At 49.8% G+C, this 16,605-nt stretch overlaps 1 protein-coding gene across 1 annotated transcript; it reads left to right on the forward strand.

Moving 5' to 3' along the window:
* Positions 1-14,336: 14,336 nt before the first annotated feature.
* LOC138358522 (uncharacterized) lies at positions 14,337-14,987 on the forward strand. Its single transcript, XM_069316500.1, has one exon. It carries the CDS (start codon positions 14,337-14,339, stop codon positions 14,985-14,987), a length of 651 nt encoding a protein of 216 aa, XP_069172601.1.
* Positions 14,988-16,605: the final 1,618 nt, after the last annotated feature.

A 16,605-nucleotide genomic window follows, 5' to 3' on the forward strand; every position in this document is an offset into this window, starting at 1 on the left:
GTCCAAGGACTGACCCCTGCGGGACTCCACTTGTAACGTCTCGCCAATCTGAGACCTCACCCCTCACACAGACTCGTTGTCTCCTGTTGTTTAGGTACTCCTCTATCCACCGGAGTACCTTCCCGGAGTACGGAGTACGGAGTTGTGTGTGTGTGTGTGTGTGTGTGTGTGTGTGTGTGTGTGTGTGTACTCACCTATATGTACTCACCTATATGTGCTTTGTTCTTGTGTGTGTGTGTGTGTGTGTGTGTGTGTGTGTGTGTGTGTGTATGTGTGTGTGTGTGTGTGTGTGTGTGTGTGTGTGTGTGTGTGTATGTGTGTGTGGTTGTGTGTGTGTGTGGGGGGGGGGGCTTTTCTCAGAGGAATTTATATGGTTGATAGAAACGGTACGTTTAACACAGGGGGCACACGCACTAAGGGACACATGTGGAAATCGAGTACCAAAATGACCTGTATAGACATTAGCAAAACCTTTTTCTAGTGTCAAAGTTAACAAATGGAATGCACTAGGAAGTGATTTTTTTATATTATTACTATTATTTTTATCCAATATATATATACATTTTGTCCTGTCCTCCATGGAGAGGGTTACAGACCAGTTAAACAAATAGTTCCCTGATTTATTGAACAATCACCCAAAAAGGTGATTGTAGTTCATGTAAAATACTAATCTAACCTACATACTAATATAAACACATTAATATATAAATACATATATTTACGTCCATCCTAACTAAACAGTGTTCGAAGTGTCTTTTTACATAGTGTCATTAATATGCCTTTACAAAAAGTGAAATGCAATTCTTTCCTGTTTGAGGCAGACTCCACACACAGTTTCAAATGTAGATATGACAGAGTCCAAAAGGCTCAAGAACCTGTACACTAACAGATTGACAGTTGAGAGGCGGGATCAAAGAGGCGAAGATCAATCCCGCCAAGCTCAATTAGGTGAGTATATACATATACATCTTTAGTAAACAGCATTTATCAATACATACATCCTATGCTGATAATACTGGGCCATTTATCCCCCCAACCCCATTACAAAGCAACAGAACACCCCCAAGTGTAACTTTAACCTACCCTTCATTGCCCTGTCTCAGGACACTTCTCTTCACCTCTACCTCTCAGTCCACAAATCATCTCATTTATGTTCTATTAAGCACACTGGGTTGCTCTCAGGCCATTCTTCCTTCACAGAGATCCTCTCGTGGTCAGCATCTGAGCTGGGAATGCTGTTTCGTTATATATATATATATATATATATATATATATATATATATATATATATATATATATATATATATATATATATATATATATATATATATATATATATATACATATAATGAGGCAGCTCTCATGTCAAGCTCTCAAGGTGTAGAAGGAAGTATTGTAGCTTGTAGTGTGGCTCCCAGGTGTTGTAACATGTAGTGTGGCTCCCAGGTGTTGTAGCATGTGGTGTGGCTCCCAGGTGTTGTAACATGTGGTGTGGCTCCCAGGTGTTGTAGCATGTGGTGTGGCTCCCAGGTGTTGTAACATGTGGTGTGGCACCCAGGTGTTGTAGCATGTGGTGTGGCACCCAGGTGTTGTAGCATGTGGTGTGGCTCCCAGGTGTTGTAACATGTAGTGTGGCTCCCAGGTGTTGTAGCATGTGGTGTGGCTCCCAGGTGTTGTAGCATGTGGTGTGGCTCCCAGGTGTTGTAACATGTAGTGTGGCTCCCAGGTGTTGTAGCATGTGGTGTGGCTCCCAGGTGTTGTAACATGTGGTGTGGCTCCCAGGTGTTGTAGCATGTGGTGTGGCTCCCAGGTGTTGTAACATGTGGTGTGGCACCCAGGTGTTGTAGCATGTGGTGTGGCTCCCATGTGTTGTAGCATGTAGTGTGGCTCCCAGGTGTTGTAGCATGTAGTGTGGCTCCCAGGTGTTGTAACATGTGGTGTGGCTCCCAGGTGTTATAACATGTGGTGTAGCCCCCAGGTGTTGTAGCATGTGGTGTGGCACTCAGGTGTTGTAGCATGTGGTGTGGCACCCAGGTGTTGTAGCATGTTGTGTGGCTCCCAGGTGTAGTAACATGTGGTGTGGCACCCAGGTGTTGTAGCATGTAGTGTGTCACAAAGGTGTTGTAGCATGTGGTGTGGCACTCAGGTGTTGCAGCATGTAGTGTGTCACAAAGGTGTTGTAGCATGTGGTGTGGCACCCAGGTGTTGCAGCATGTAGTGTGTCACAAAGGTGTTGTAGCATGTGGTGTGGCACTCAGGTGTTGTAGCATGTGGTGTGGCTCCCAGGTGTTGTAGCATGTTGTGTGGCTCCCAGGTGTAGTAACATGTGGTGTGGCACCCAGGTGTTGTAGCATGTAGTGTGGCACCCAGGTGTTGTAGCATGTGGTGTGGCTCCCAGGTGTTGTAGCATGTGGTGTGGCACCCAGGTGTTGTAGCATGTGGTGTGGCACCCAGGTGTTGTAGCATGTGGTGTGGCACCCAGGTGTTGTAGCATGTGGTGTGGCACCCAGGTGTTGTAGCATGTGGTGTGGCTCCCAGGTGTTGTAGCATGTGGTGTGGCTCCCAGGTGTTGTAGCATGTAGTGTGGCACCCTGGTGTTGTAGCATGTGGTGTGGCACCCAGGTGTTGTAGCATGTGGTGTGGCACCCAGGTGTTGCAGCATGTGGTGTGGCACCCAGGTGTTGTAGCATGTGGTGTGGTACTCAGGTTTTGCAGCATGTGGTGTGGCTCCCAGGTGTTGTAGCATGTGGTGTGGCACTCAGGTGTTGTAGCATGTGGTGTGGCTCCCAGGTGTTGCAGAATGTGGTGTGGCACTCAGGTGTTGTAGCATGTGGTGTGGCACCCAGGTGTTGTAGCATGTGGTGTGGCACCCAGGTGTTGTAGCATGTGGTGTGGCACCCAGGTGTTGTAGCATGTAGTGTGGCTCCCAGGTGTTGTAACATGTGGTGTGGCTCCCAGGTGTTGTAGCATGTTGTGTGGCTCCCAGGTGTTGTAGCATGTTGTGTGGCTCCCAGGTGTTGTAGCATGTGGCGTGGCACCCAGGTGTTGTAGCATGTTGTGTGGCTCCCAGGTGTTGTAGCATGTTGTGTGGCTCCCAGGTGTTGCAGCATGTGGTGTGGCTCCCAGGTGTTGTAGCATGTGGTGTGGCACCCAGGTGTTGTAGCATGTGGTGTGGCACCCAGATGTTGTAGCATGTGGTGTGGCTCCCAGGTGTTGTAGCATGTTGTGTGGCACCCAGGTGTTGTAGCATATAGTGTGGCTCCCAGGTGTTGTAGCTTGTTGTGTGGCACCCAGGTGTTGTAGCATGTAGTGTGGCTCCCAGGTGTTGTAGCATGTGGTGTGGCACCCAGGTGTAGCAGCATGTGGTGTGGCACCCAGGTGTTGTAGCATGTGGTGTGGCACCCAGGTGTTGTAGCATGTGGTGTGGCACCCAGGTGTTGTAGCATATAGTGTGGCTCCCAGGTGTTGTAGCATGTAGTGTGGCTCCCAGGTGTTGCAGCATGTGGTGTGGCTCCCAGGTGTTGTAGCATGTGGTGTGGCACCCAGGTGTTGTAACATGTGGTGTGGCTCCCAGGTGTTGTAACATGTGGTGTGGCTCCCAGGTGTTGTAGCATGTTGTGTGGCACCCAGGTGTTGTAGCATGTAGTGTGGCTCCCAGGTGTTGTAGCATGTGGTGTGGCACCCAGGTGTTGCAGCATGTGGTGTGGCACCCAGGTGCTGTAGCATGTGGTGTGGCACCCAGGTGTTGTAGCATGTAGTGTGGCTCCCAGGTGTTGCAGCATGTGGTGTGGCTCCCAGGTGTTGTAGCATGTGGTGTGGCACCCAGGTGTTGTAACATGTGGTGTGGCTCCCAGGTGTTGTAGCATGTAGTGTGGCTCCCAGGTGTTGTAGCATGTGGTGTGGCACCCAGGTGTTGTAACATGTAGTGTGGCTCCCAGGTGTTGTAGCATGTGGTGTGGCACTCAGGTTTTGCAGCATGTGGTGTGGCACCCAGGTGTTGTAGCATGTGGTGTGGCACCCAGGTGTTGTAGCATGTGGTGTGGCTCCCAGGTGTTGTAACATGTGGTGTGGCACCCAGGTGTTGTAGCATGTAGTGTGGCACCCAGGTGTTGTAGCATGTAGTGTGGCTCCCAGGTGTTGTAGCATGTGGTGTGGCACCCAGGTGTTGTAACATGTGGTGTGGCACCCAGGTGTTGTAACATGTGGTGTGGCTCCCAGGTGTTCTAGCATGTAGTGTGGCACCCAGGTGTTGTAACATGTGGTGTGGCTCCCAGGTGTTGTAGCATGTGGTGTGGCGCCCAGGTGTTGTAGCATGTAGTGTGGCTCCCAGGTGTTGTAGCATGTGGTGTGGCACCCAGGTGTTGCAGCATGTGGTGTGGCACCCAGGTGTTGCAGCATGTGGTGTGGCTCCCAGGTGTTGTAGCATGTGGTGTGGCACCCAGGTGTTGTAGCATGTGGTGTGGCACTCAGGTGTTGTAGCATGTGGTGTGGCACCCAGGTGTTGTAGCATGAGGTGTGGCACTCAGGTTTTGCAGCATGTAGTGTGGCACCCAGGTGTTGTAGCATGTGGTGTGGCTCCCAGGTGTTGTAGCATGTGGTGTGGCACTCAGGTTTTGCAGCATGTGGTGTGGCACCCAGGTGTTGTAGCATGTGGTGTGGCACTCAGGTGTTGTAGCATGTGGTGTGGCTCCCAGGTGTTGTAGCATGTTGTGTGGCTCCCAGGTGTATTAACATGTGGTGTGGCTCCCAGGTGTTGTAACATGTGGTGTGGCTTCAAGGTGTTGTAGCATGTAGTGTGGCTCCCAGGTGTTGTAGCATGTGGTGTGGCACCCAGGTGTTGTAGCATGTAGTGTGGCTCCCAGGTGTTGTAGCATGTTGTGTGGCACCCAGGTGTTGCAGCATGTAGTGTGGCTCCCAGGTGTTGTAGTATGTGGTGTGGCACTCAGGTTTTGCAGCATGAGGTGTGGCACCCAGGTGTTGTAGCATGTGGTGTGGCACTCAGGTTTTGCAGCATGTGGTGTGTCACTCAGGTGTTGTAGCATGTGGTGTGGCACCCAGGTGTTGTAGCATGTGGTGTGGCTCCCAGGTGTTGTAGCATGTTGTGTGGCTCCCAGGTGTAGTAACATGTGGTGTGGCTCCCAGGTGTTGTAACATGTGGTGTGGCTCCAAGGTGTTGTAGCATGTTGTGTGGCTCCCAGGTGTTGTAGCATGTTGTGTGGCTCCCAGGTGTTGTAGCATGTGATGTGACACCCAGGTGTTGTAGCATGTGGTGTGGCACCCAGGTGTTGTAACATGTGGTGTGGCTCCCAGGTGTTGTAACATGTGGTGTGGCACCCAGGTGTTGTAGCATGTAGTGTGGCTCCCAGGTGTTGTAGCATGTGATGTGGCTCCCAGGTGTTGTAACATGTGGTGTGGCTCCCAGGTGTTGTAGCATGTTGTGTGGCTCCCAGGTGTTGCAGCATGTAGTGTGGCACCCAGGTGTTGCAGCATGTGGTGTGGCTCCCAGGTGTTGTAGCATGTGGTGTGGCACCCAGGTGTTGTAGCATGTGGTGTGGCACTCAGGTGTTGTAGCATGTGGTGTGGCACCCAGGTGTTGTAGCATGAGGTGTGGCACTCAGGTTTTGCAGCATGTGGTGTGTCACCCAGGTGTTGTAGCATGTGGTGTGGCTCCCAGGTGTTGTAGCATGTGGTGTGGCACTCAGGTTTTGCAGCATGTGGTGTGGCACCCAGGTGTTGTAGCATGTGGTGTGGCACTCAGGTGTTGTAGCATGTGGTGTGGCTCCCAGGTGTTGTAGCATGTTGTGTGGCTCCCAGGTGTATTAACATGTGGTGTTGCTCCCAGGTGTTGTAACATGTGGTGTGGCTTCAAGGTGTTGTAGCATGTAGTGTGGCTCCCAGGTGTTGTAGCATGTGGTGTGGCACCCAGGTGTTGTAGCATGTAGTGTGGCTCCCAGGTGTTGTAGCATGTTGTGTGGCACCCAGGTGTTGCAGCATGTAGTGTGGCTCCCAGGTGGTGTAGCATGTGGTGTGGCACTCAGGTTTTGCAGCATGAGGTGTGGCACCCAGGTGTTGTAGCATGTTGTGTGGCTCCCAGTAGTAACATGTGGTGTGGCTCCCAGGTGTTGTAACATGTGGTGTGGCTCCAAGGTGTTGTAGCATGTTGTGTGGCTCCCAGGTGTTGTAGCATGTTGTGTGGCTCCCAGGTGTTGTAGCATGTGATGTGACACCCAGGTGTTGTAGCATGTGGTGTGGCACCCAGGTGTTGTAACATGTGGTGTGGCTCCCGGGTGTTGTAACATGTGGTGTGGCACCCAGGTGTTGTAGCATGTAGTGTGGCTCCCAGGTGTTGTAGCATGTGATGTGGCTCCCAGGTGTTGTAACATGTGGTGTGGCTCCCAGGTGTTGTAGCATGTTGTGTGGCTCCCAGGTGTTGTAGCATGTTGTGTGGCTCCCAGGTGTTGTAGCATGTAGTGTGGCACCCAGGTGTTGTAGCATGTGGTGTGGCACTCAGGTGTTGCAGCATGTGGTGTGGCACCCAGGTGTTGTAGCATGTAGTGTGGCACCCAGCTTTTGCAGCATGTGGTGTGGCACCCAGGTGTTGCAGCATGTGGTGTGGCTCCCAGGTGTTGTAGCATGTGGTGTGGCACTCAGGTTTTGCAGCAGGTGGTGTGGCACCCAGGTGTTGTAGCATGTGGTGTGGCACCCAGGTGTTGTAGCATGTGGTGTGGCTCCCAGGTGTTGTAGCATGTTGTGTGGCTCCCAGGTGTAGTAACATGTGGTGTGGCTCCCAGGTGTTGTAACATGTGGTGTGGCTCCAAGGTGTTGTAGCATGTTGTGTGACTCCCAGGTGTTGTAGCATGTTGTGTGGCTCCCAGGTGTTGTAACATGTGGTGTGGATCCCAGGTGTTGCAGCATGTGGTGTGGCACCCAGGTGTTGTAGCATGTGGTGTGGCACCCAGATGTTGTAGCATGTGGTGTGGCTCCCAGGTGTTGTAGCATGTTGTGTGGCACCCAGGTGTTGTAGCATATAGTGTGGCTCCCAGGTGTTGTAGCTTGTTGTGTGGCACCCAGGTGTTGTAGCATGTAGTGTGGCTCCCAGGTGTTGTAGCATGTGGTGTGGCACCCAGGTGTAGCAGCATGTGGTGTGGCACCCAGGTGTTGTAGCATGTGGTGTGGCACCCAGGTGTTGTAGCATGTGGTGTGGCACCCAGGTGTTGTAGCATGTAGTGTGGCTCCCAGGTGTTGTAGCATGTAGTGTGGCTCCCAGGTGTTGCAGCATGTGGTGTGGCTCCCAGGTGTTGTAGCATGTGGTGTGGCACCCAGGTGTTGTAACATGTGGTGTGGCTCCCAGGTGTTGTAACATGTGGTGTGGCTCCCAGGTGTTGTAGCATGTTGTGTGGCACCCAGGTGTTGTAGCATGTAGTGTGGCTCCCAGGTGTTGTAGCATGTGGTGTGGCACCCAGGTGTTGCAGCATGTGGTGTGGCACCCAGGTGCTGTAGCATGTGGTGTGGCACCCAGGTGTTGTAGCATGTAGTGTGGCTCCCAGGTGTTGCAGCATGTGGTGTGGCTCCCAGGTGTTGTAGCATGTGGTGTGGCACCCAGGTGTTGTAACATGTGGTGTGGCTCCCAGGTGTTGTAGCATGTAGTGTGGCTCCCAGGTGTTGTAGCATGTGGTGTGGCACCCAGGTGTTGTAACATGTAGTGTGGCTCCCAGGTGTTGTAGCATGTGGTGTGGCACTCAGGTTTTGCAGCATGTGGTGTGGCACCCAGGTGTTGTAGCATGTGGTGTGGCACCCAGGTGTTGTAGCATGTGGTGTGGCTCCCAGGTGTTGTAACATGTGGTGTGGCACCCAGGTGTTGTAGCATGTAGTGTGGCACCCAGGTGTTGTAGCATGTAGTGTGGCACCCAGGTGTTGTAGCATGTGGTGTGGCACCCAGGTGTTGTAACATGTGGTGTGGCTCCCAGGTGTTGTAACATGTGGTGTGGCTCCCAGGTGTTCTAGCATGTAGTGTGGCACCCAGGTGTTGTAACATGTGGTGTGGCTCCCAGGTGTTGTAGCATGTGGTGTGGCGCCCAGGTGTTGTAGCATGTAGTGTGGCTCCCAGGTGTTGTAGCATGTGGTGTGGCACCCAGGTGTTGCAGCATGTGGTGTGGCACCCAGGTGTTGCAGCATGTGGTGTGGCTCCCAGGTGTTGTAGCATGTGGTGTGGCACCCAGGTGTTGTAGCATGTGGTGTGGCACTCAGGTGTTGTAGCATGTGGTGTGGCACCCAGGTGTTGTAGCATGAGGTGTGGCACTCAGGTTTTGCAGCATGTAGTGTGGCACCCAGGTGTTGTAGCATGTGGTGTGGCTCCCAGGTGTTGTAGCATGTGGTGTGGCACTCAGGTTTTGCAGCATGTGGTGTGGCACCCAGGTGTTGTAGCATGTGGTGTGGCACTCAGGTGTTGTAGCATGTGGTGTGGCTCCCAGGTGTTGTAGCATGTTGTGTGGCTCCCAGGTGTATTAACATGTGGTGTGGCTCCCAGGTGTTGTAACATGTGGTGTGGCTTCAAGGTGTTGTAGCATGTAGTGTGGCTCCCAGGTGTTGTAGCATGTGGTGTGGCACCCAGGTGTTGTAGCATGTAGTGTGGCTCCCAGGTGTTGTAGCATGTTGTGTGGCACCCAGGTGTTGCAGCATGTAGTGTGGCTCCCAGGTGTTGTAGCATGTGGTGTGGCACTCAGGTTTTGCAGCATGAGGTGTGGCACCCAGGTGTTGTAGCATGTGGTGTGGCACTCAGGTTTTGCAGCATGTGGTGTGTCACTCAGGTGTTGTAGCATGTGGTGTGGCACCCAGGTGTTGTAGCATGTGGTGTGGCTCCCAGGTGTTGTAGCATGTTGTGTGGCTCCCAGGTGTAGTAACATGTGGTGTGGCTCCCAGGTGTTGTAACATGTGGTGTGGCTCCAAGGTGTTGTAGCATGTTGTGTGGCTCCCAGGTGTTGTAGCATGTTGTGTGGCTCCCAGGTGTTGTAGCATGTGATGTGACACCCAGGTGTTGTAGCATGTGGTGTGGCACCCAGGTGTTGTAACATGTGGTGTGGTTCCCAGGTGTTGTAACATGTGGTGTGGCTCCCAGGTGTTGTAGCATGTTGTGTGGCTCCCAGGTGTTGCAGCATGTGGTGTGGCACCCAGGTGTTGCAGCATGTGGTGTGGCTCCCAGGTGTTGTAGCATGTGGTGTGGCACCCAGGTGTTGTAGCATGTGGTGTGGCACTCAGGTGTTGTAGCATGTGGTGTGGCACCCAGGTGTTGTAGCATGAGGTGTGGCACTCAGGTTTTGCAGCATGTGGTGTGTCACCCAGGTGTTGTAGCATGTGGTGTGGCTCCCAGGTGTTGTAGCATGTGGTGTGGCACTCAGGTTTTGCAGCATGTGGTGTGGCACCCAGGTGTTGTAGCATGTGGTGTGGCACTCAGGTGTTGTAGCATGTGGTGTGGCTCCCAGGTGTTGTAGCATGTTGTGTGGCTCCCAGGTGTATTAACATGTGGTGTTGCTCCCAGGTGTTGTAACATGTGGTGTGGCTTCAAGGTGTTGTAGCATGTAGTGTGGCTCCCAGGTGTTGTAGCATGTGGTGTGGCACCCAGGTGTTGTAGCATGTAGTGTGGCTCCCAGGTGTTGTAGCATGTTGTGTGGCACCCAGGTGTTGCAGCATGTAGTGTGGCTCCCAGGTGTTGTAGCATGTGGTGTGGCACTCAGGTTTTGCAGCATGAGGTGTGGCACCCAGGTGTTGTAGCATGTTGTGTGGCTCCCAGTAGTAACATGTGGTGTGGCTCCCAGGTGTTGTAACATGTGGTGTGGCTACAAGGTGTTGTAGCATGTTGTGTGCCTCCCAGGTGTTGTAGCATGTTGTGTGGCTCCCAGGTGTTGTAGCATGTGATGTGACACCCAGGTGTTGTAGCATGTGGTGTGGCACCCAGGTGTTGTAACATGTGGTGTGGCTCCCAGGTGTTGTAACATGTGGTGTGGCACCCAGGTGTTGTAGCATGTAGTGTGGCTCCCAGGTGTTGTAGCATGTGATGTGGCTCCCAGGTGTTGTAACATGTGGTGTGGCTCCCAGGTGTTGTAGCATGTTGTGTGGCTCCCAGGTGTTGTAGCATGTTGTGTGGCTCCCAGGTGTTGTAGCATGTAGTGTGGCACCCAGGTGTTGTAGCATGTGGTGTGGCACTCAGGTGTTGCAGCATGTGGTGTGGCACCCAGGTGTTGTAGCATGTAGTGTGGCACCCAGCTTTTGCAGCATGTGGTGTGGCACCCAGGTGTTGCAGCATGTGGTGTGGCTCCCAGGTGTTGTAGCATGTGGTGTGGCACTCAGGTTTTGCAGCATGTGGTGTGGCACCCAGGTGTTGTAGCATGTGGTGTGGCACCCAGGTGTTGTAGCATGTGGTGTGGCTCCCAGGTGTTGTAGCATGTTGTGTGGCTCCCAGGTGTAGTAACATGTGGTGTGGCTCCCAGGTGTTGTAACATGTGGTGTGGCTCCAAGGTGTTGTAGCATGTTGTGTGACTCCCAGGTGTTGTAGCATGTTGTGTGGCTCCCAGGTGTTGTAACATGTGGTGTGGCTCCCAGGTGTTGTAGCATGTGGTGTGGCTCCCAGGTGTTGCAGCATATAGTGTGGCACCCAGGTGTTGTAGCATGTAGTGTGGCACCCAGGTGTTGTAGCATGTAGTGTGGCACCCAGGTGTTGTAGCATGTCGTGTGGCACCCAGGTGTTGTAACATGTGGTGTGGCTCCCAGGTGTTGTAGCATGTAGTTTGACACCCAGGTGTTGTAGCATGTAGTGTGGCTCCCAGGTGTTGTAACATGTGGTGTGGCTCCCAGGTGTTGTAACATGTGGTGTGGCTCCCAGGTGTTGTAGCATGTGGTGTGGCACTCAGGTTTTGCAGCATGTGGTGTGGCACCCAGGTGTTGTAGCATGTGGTGTGGCTCCAAGGTGTTGTAGCATGTTGTGTGGCTCCCATGTGTTGTAGCATGTGGTGTGGCACCCAGGTGTTGTAACATGAGGTGTGGCTCCCAGGTGTTGTATGATGTGGTGTGGCTCCCAGGTGTTGTAGCATGTGGTGTGGCACCCAGGTGTTGTAGCATGTGGTGTGGCTCCAAGGTGTTGTAGCATGTTGTGTGGCTCCCAGGTGTTGTAGCATGTGGTGTGGCTCCCAGGTGTTGTAGCATGTAGTGTGGCACCCAGGTGTTGTAGCATGTGGTGTGGCACCCAGGTGTTGTAGCATGTGGTGTGGCACCCAGGTGTTGTAGCATGTGGTGTGGCACCCAGGTGTTGTAGCATGTAGTGTGACACCCAGGTGTTGTAGCATGTGGTGTGGCTCCTAGATGTTGTAGCATGTGGTGTGGCACCCAGGTGTTGTAGCATGTGGTGTGGCACCCAGGTGTTGTAGCATGTGGTGTGACACCCAGGTGTTGTAGCATGTGGTGTGACACGCAGGTGTTGTAGCATGTGGTGTGGCACCCAGGTGTTGTAGCATGTTGTGTGGCTCCCAGGTGTTGTAGCATGTGGTGTGGCACCCAGGTGTTGTAGCATGTGGTGTGGCACCCAGGTGTTGTAGCATGTGGTGTGGCACCCAGGTGTTGTAGCATGTGGTGTGGCACCCAGGTGTTGTAGCATGTGGTGTGGCACTCAGGTGTTGTAGCATGTGGTGTGGCACCCATTTGTTGTAGCATGTGGTGTGGCACCCAGGTGTTGTAACATGTGGTGTGGCTCCCAGGTGTTGTAGCATGTGGTGTGGCACTCAGGTGTTGTAGCATGTGGTGTGGCACCCAGGTGTCTCATTGTAACATCGTGAATTTGATTGTTACGAAGTCGTATATTGACTGAAAGTGTTCATGTTAAGTTGTGTTACTGCCTGGCAAAAGTTTGGAGTGGTGTCCGCCCGGCCTTGACGCCTGCTGTTATGGCAACACGACAGGTCGTTTCCCAGTTTGTTCTCTTTGTAAATTAGATTTTTTGTCGATTACAAAGTCCCAAGTAGGACAAGTTTATTAAGTTGAGAAAATAGAATATTGCCATTTAAGTGATGTTTCTAATGTTGATGTTTCCTGTAAATTTTGATGAATTATAATTGCCCTTTCTGATAGTACCTATACTTCAGTAAAATTTACTTCGGGTATCCCTGTGGGTTTGTTTATACCGAACCCAGATCTATATAAATAAAAATGTAAATGTTCGTTTGTTCAAAATCGCTAATCTCCGAAAGTTCTTCACCAATTGCTTTAAAATTTTCACACAACGTTCCATTCGCATCCGAGCAAATTTTTATATACATACTATATAGATCTTAGACAGGGAAAAAACCTGTTTTTTAAATGTTTTTTTCATGTGTTTTTCATATGAAGGAAATCTTTGAAACCTCAAAACCGATTGCTTTGAAATTTTGACTCAATGTTGCATTGGAATAGATGCGTGTTTTCATGCACCTACTATTTACATGCCGCACCTGTGACAGGAAAAAACATGCTTCTTTTGAAACACAGCGCCATCTGTTGGACGTAAGAGCAACACGCGCTGTAATCTCCAAAAGTTCTACATTGATTGGTTTGAAATTTTGACCCAACATTCCATTCGAATACGCGTATGGTTTTATATACCTTCTACATAGATGCCACACCTGTGACAGGTAAAACATTCTTTTTTGTAAGAAATAGCGCCATCTGTTGCACATAAGAGCAACACTCGTTATACTAAATATGTTACACTTTCATTCCAGTGTTTCCGACTGCATTGACTAATTTTATTTTGCATTGATATATTTTATTTTATGTGACATTGCATCGGAGTTGAGCTGTGTTGTTTACCATTCCATTCATTTTATGAGTACAGTGTATTTTTTTATTTTTTTTCATTTCTTTTCATATCATTTTTACTGTTTTTGTATATTTTAGTGATGGGAACATCAGATCATTCGATGTTCCCAATTTCCAGATGGGAACATCAGATCACTTGGGAATACATAGGACGAGGGAGTGGGGAATGGGGAGGACGAGGGAGTGGGAAATGGGGAGGACGAAAGGATGGGAGTAGGAGATTGTGGGGGAGGACGAGGAGACAGGGGAGGGGATAATGGTGTGGAGGACGAGGCGACGGGGGAGTTGGGGATGGTGGGGACGAGGGGACAGGGGGAATGCAGAACGGTGGGGAGGACGAGGGGACGCTGGAGTGGGGGATAGTGGGAAGGACAGTGGGACGGGGTGGGAGGGAATGGTGGGGACGACCAGGGGATAGGGGAGTGAGGAATGGTTGGAAGGACGAGGGGCCAGGAGAGTGAGGGATGGTTGAGAGGACGAGGGGACGGTGGAGAGGGGAATGGTGGGGGAGGACTGGGAGACAGGGGGAAGGTTGCTGCAGATCAGCCATGCACATGCGTTGCTGAGCCACAGCAATGAGTTGCTGGATTCAGCTAGTTCTTCTTATAATTATAGAGCGATCCACAGATCATCTTTAAAATATATGTGGTGATAGAAACATAAATATTTTATTAAGAACAGCCTGAAGAAATTGTGCTGTCCTACCCATCACATGTTGGCCCAAAAAAGAGTAATTTTCTCTTTTGAAATGCATTTCATATGTGTGGTAGGTAATAAATTCGTTTGAAATATTTTCTCTCTACCGAAAATTTAATATATATATATATTGGCCGAAACGCTGTGCGTATTAATGACTTTAGGCATACTATGTACGACCTCTATCTAGAAATCAAACATTTTGTTTGTGGTTATTTAGTTTTTGTGGTGTTTATATATATATATTTTTTTCATGAAATGTATTTATAAAAGGTTGTCAGTAGATATGCTACGTGTGTGTGTTGTTTAATGATATTGTTTTTCAACTAATTGTTGAGGTATAAGTAATGCCATCTAGTGACAATTATTTAATGAAGGCCAAAAAGCATATCTTTTAATGACGTTTCTCGATATTGATATGCGAGGTCTAGGCACAACAGGTAAGTTTTCTGTCATATTTTAACGTATAAGTTTAGAGTTACTCATGAGTGATTCCTTCAACCTCCCTCAAGTGTGGTGTTATTATGGATAACATTTTTGTTTGTGTGTGTGTGAAAGGCTAGTGACTACTTCTGAGAAACTTGCTCCAAAAGATTAACCCAAAATTAATGATAATGACATCCTTATGAACGATTCCAATCATCATTATTCATTAAGCCATATGCCAGGCAGTGACCAACCCATCTGTGGTGGTTGGTATTATGTTAAGTAGTTAACTGATCACATCTCTACCGAACCCCGCTCATATCTACAGTATGTTCCACCCACCATCTCTACTGAACTATGCCAATATATACAGCATGCTGCACCCACCATCTCTACTGAACCACGCCCATATATACAGCATGCTGCACCCACCATCTCTACTGAACCATGCCAATATCAACAGCATGCTGCACCCACCATCTCTACTGAACCATGCCAATATATACAGCATGCTGCACCCACCATCTCTACTGAACCATGCCAATATCAACAGCATGCTGCACCCACCATCTCTACTGAACCATGCCAATATCTACAGCATGCTGCACCCACCATCTCTACTGAACCACGCCCATATCTACAGCATGCTGCACCCACCATTTCTACTGAACCACGCCCATATCTACAGCATGCTGCACCCACCATCTCTACTGAACCACGCCCATATCTACAGCATGCTGCACCCACCATTTCTACTGAACCACGCCCATATCTACAGCATGCTGCACCCACCATCTCTACTGAACCACGCCCATATCTACAGCATGCTGCACCCACCATTTCTACTGAACCACGCCCATATCTACAGCATGCTGCACCCACCATCTCTACTGAACCACGCCCATATCTACAGCATGCCCCCCTACCTCTACCCCCTCTCTGAACATCCGGCCAGACGTAAAAAACAACCAATGAGAATCGGTAGAGAAAGCAGAAGCAAGAGGACAACCAACACATGCGTCTAAACTATATTCACTACCGAACACAAATTCCCTCAAGGGATAGTGAGAGAGACAATGATGTGATGTATTATGCTATTAATTATTAATACTATGTATTAATATTAATTATTACAATGTATTAATAATACTGTATTATTAATACTATGATGTATTAATAGATGTGATCATTGTTGACAAACAATCCTTGTTGCAGTATTTGCATGAAGTTACGCACCTCATTACTAAAATAAAGGAGTACTAGTTAAAACAAAAAGAGAAACTGAAAGAAAGATATATTAATTTGAGAAAGACTGGAAGATCTCACCTTGAAGGCGTAAGAACACGAGGAAATAGAACTGTTGTGGTCATAGTAAACCCTCCAAGAGCTGAGGCTAAAATGTGACGACTTGACATGTAGTAATGATGGGTCAGGGAAGTATTGTAATGATGGCAACTGTTAGAATAATAGCGATGACTGGTGAGAGAATGAGAGCGATGACTGGTGAGAGAATGAGAGTGATGACTGGTGAGAGAAAGTGAGCGATGACTGGTGAGAGAATGAGAGTGATGACTGGTGGACGAATATGAGCGATGACCGAAGAGAGAATGAGAGCGATGAACGGTGAGAGAAAAAAAAACGATAACTGGTGGGAGAAAGAGAGCGATGACTGGTGAGAGAATGAGAGCGATGACTGGTTAGCGAATGAGAGCGATGACTGCTCAGCGAATGAGAGCGATGACTGGTGGGAGGATGAGAACGATGACTGGGGGGAGAATGAGAGCGATGACTGGTAGGAGAATGAGAGCGATGACTGGTGAGAGAATGAGAGTGATGACCGATGAGAGTGATGACTGGTGAGAGAATGAGAGAGATGACTGGTGGGAGAACGAGAGCGATGACTGGTGAGAGAACGAGAGCGATGACTGGTGAGAGAATGACAGCGATGACTAGTGAGAGAATGAGAGCGATGATTGGTGAGAGAATGAGATGCATGACTGGAGAGAGAAAGAGAGCGATGACTCTTGAGAGAATAAGAGTGATGACTGGAGGGAGAATGAGAGCGATGAAAAGTGAACAAATGAGAGCGATGACTGGTGGGAGAATGAGAGTGATGACTGGTAAGAGACTGAGAGCGATGACTGGTGAGAGAAAGAGAGTGAAGACTGGTGAGTGAATGAAAGCGATGACTAGTGGGAGAACGAGAACGATGACTGGTGAGAGAATGAGAGCGATGACTGGTGGGAGGATGAGAACGATGACAGGGGGAGAATGAGAGCGATATCTGATGGGAGAATGAGAGTGATGACTGGTGGGAGAATGAGAGTGATGACTGGTGAGAGAATGATAGTGATGACTGGTGGGAGAACGAGAGCGATGACTGGTGAGAGAATGAGAGCGATGACTGGTGAGAGAATGAGAGCGATGACTGGTGGGAAGATGAGAACGATGGCAGGGGGAGAATGAGAGCGATGACTGTTGGGAGAATGAGAACGATAACTGGGGAGAGAATGAGAGCGATGACTGGAGGGAGAATGATAGCAATCAGTGGTGAGAAAATGAAAGCGATGACTGGTGAGAGAATGAGAGCGATGACTGGTGAAAGAATGAGAGGCATGACTGGAGAGAGAATGAGAGTGGTGA

The sequence above is a fragment of the Procambarus clarkii genome, chromosome 84, assembly GCF_040958095.1.
Source record: "Procambarus clarkii isolate CNS0578487 chromosome 84, FALCON_Pclarkii_2.0, whole genome shotgun sequence".
Lineage (NCBI taxonomy): Eukaryota > Metazoa > Arthropoda > Malacostraca > Decapoda > Cambaridae > Procambarus > Procambarus clarkii.

What these genes read in the sequence shown, in the direction of transcription:
- LOC138358522 (XM_069316500.1), top strand. Translation starts at nt 14,337, where the DNA reads ATGCTGCACCCACCATCTCTACTGAACCACGCCCATATATACAGCATG.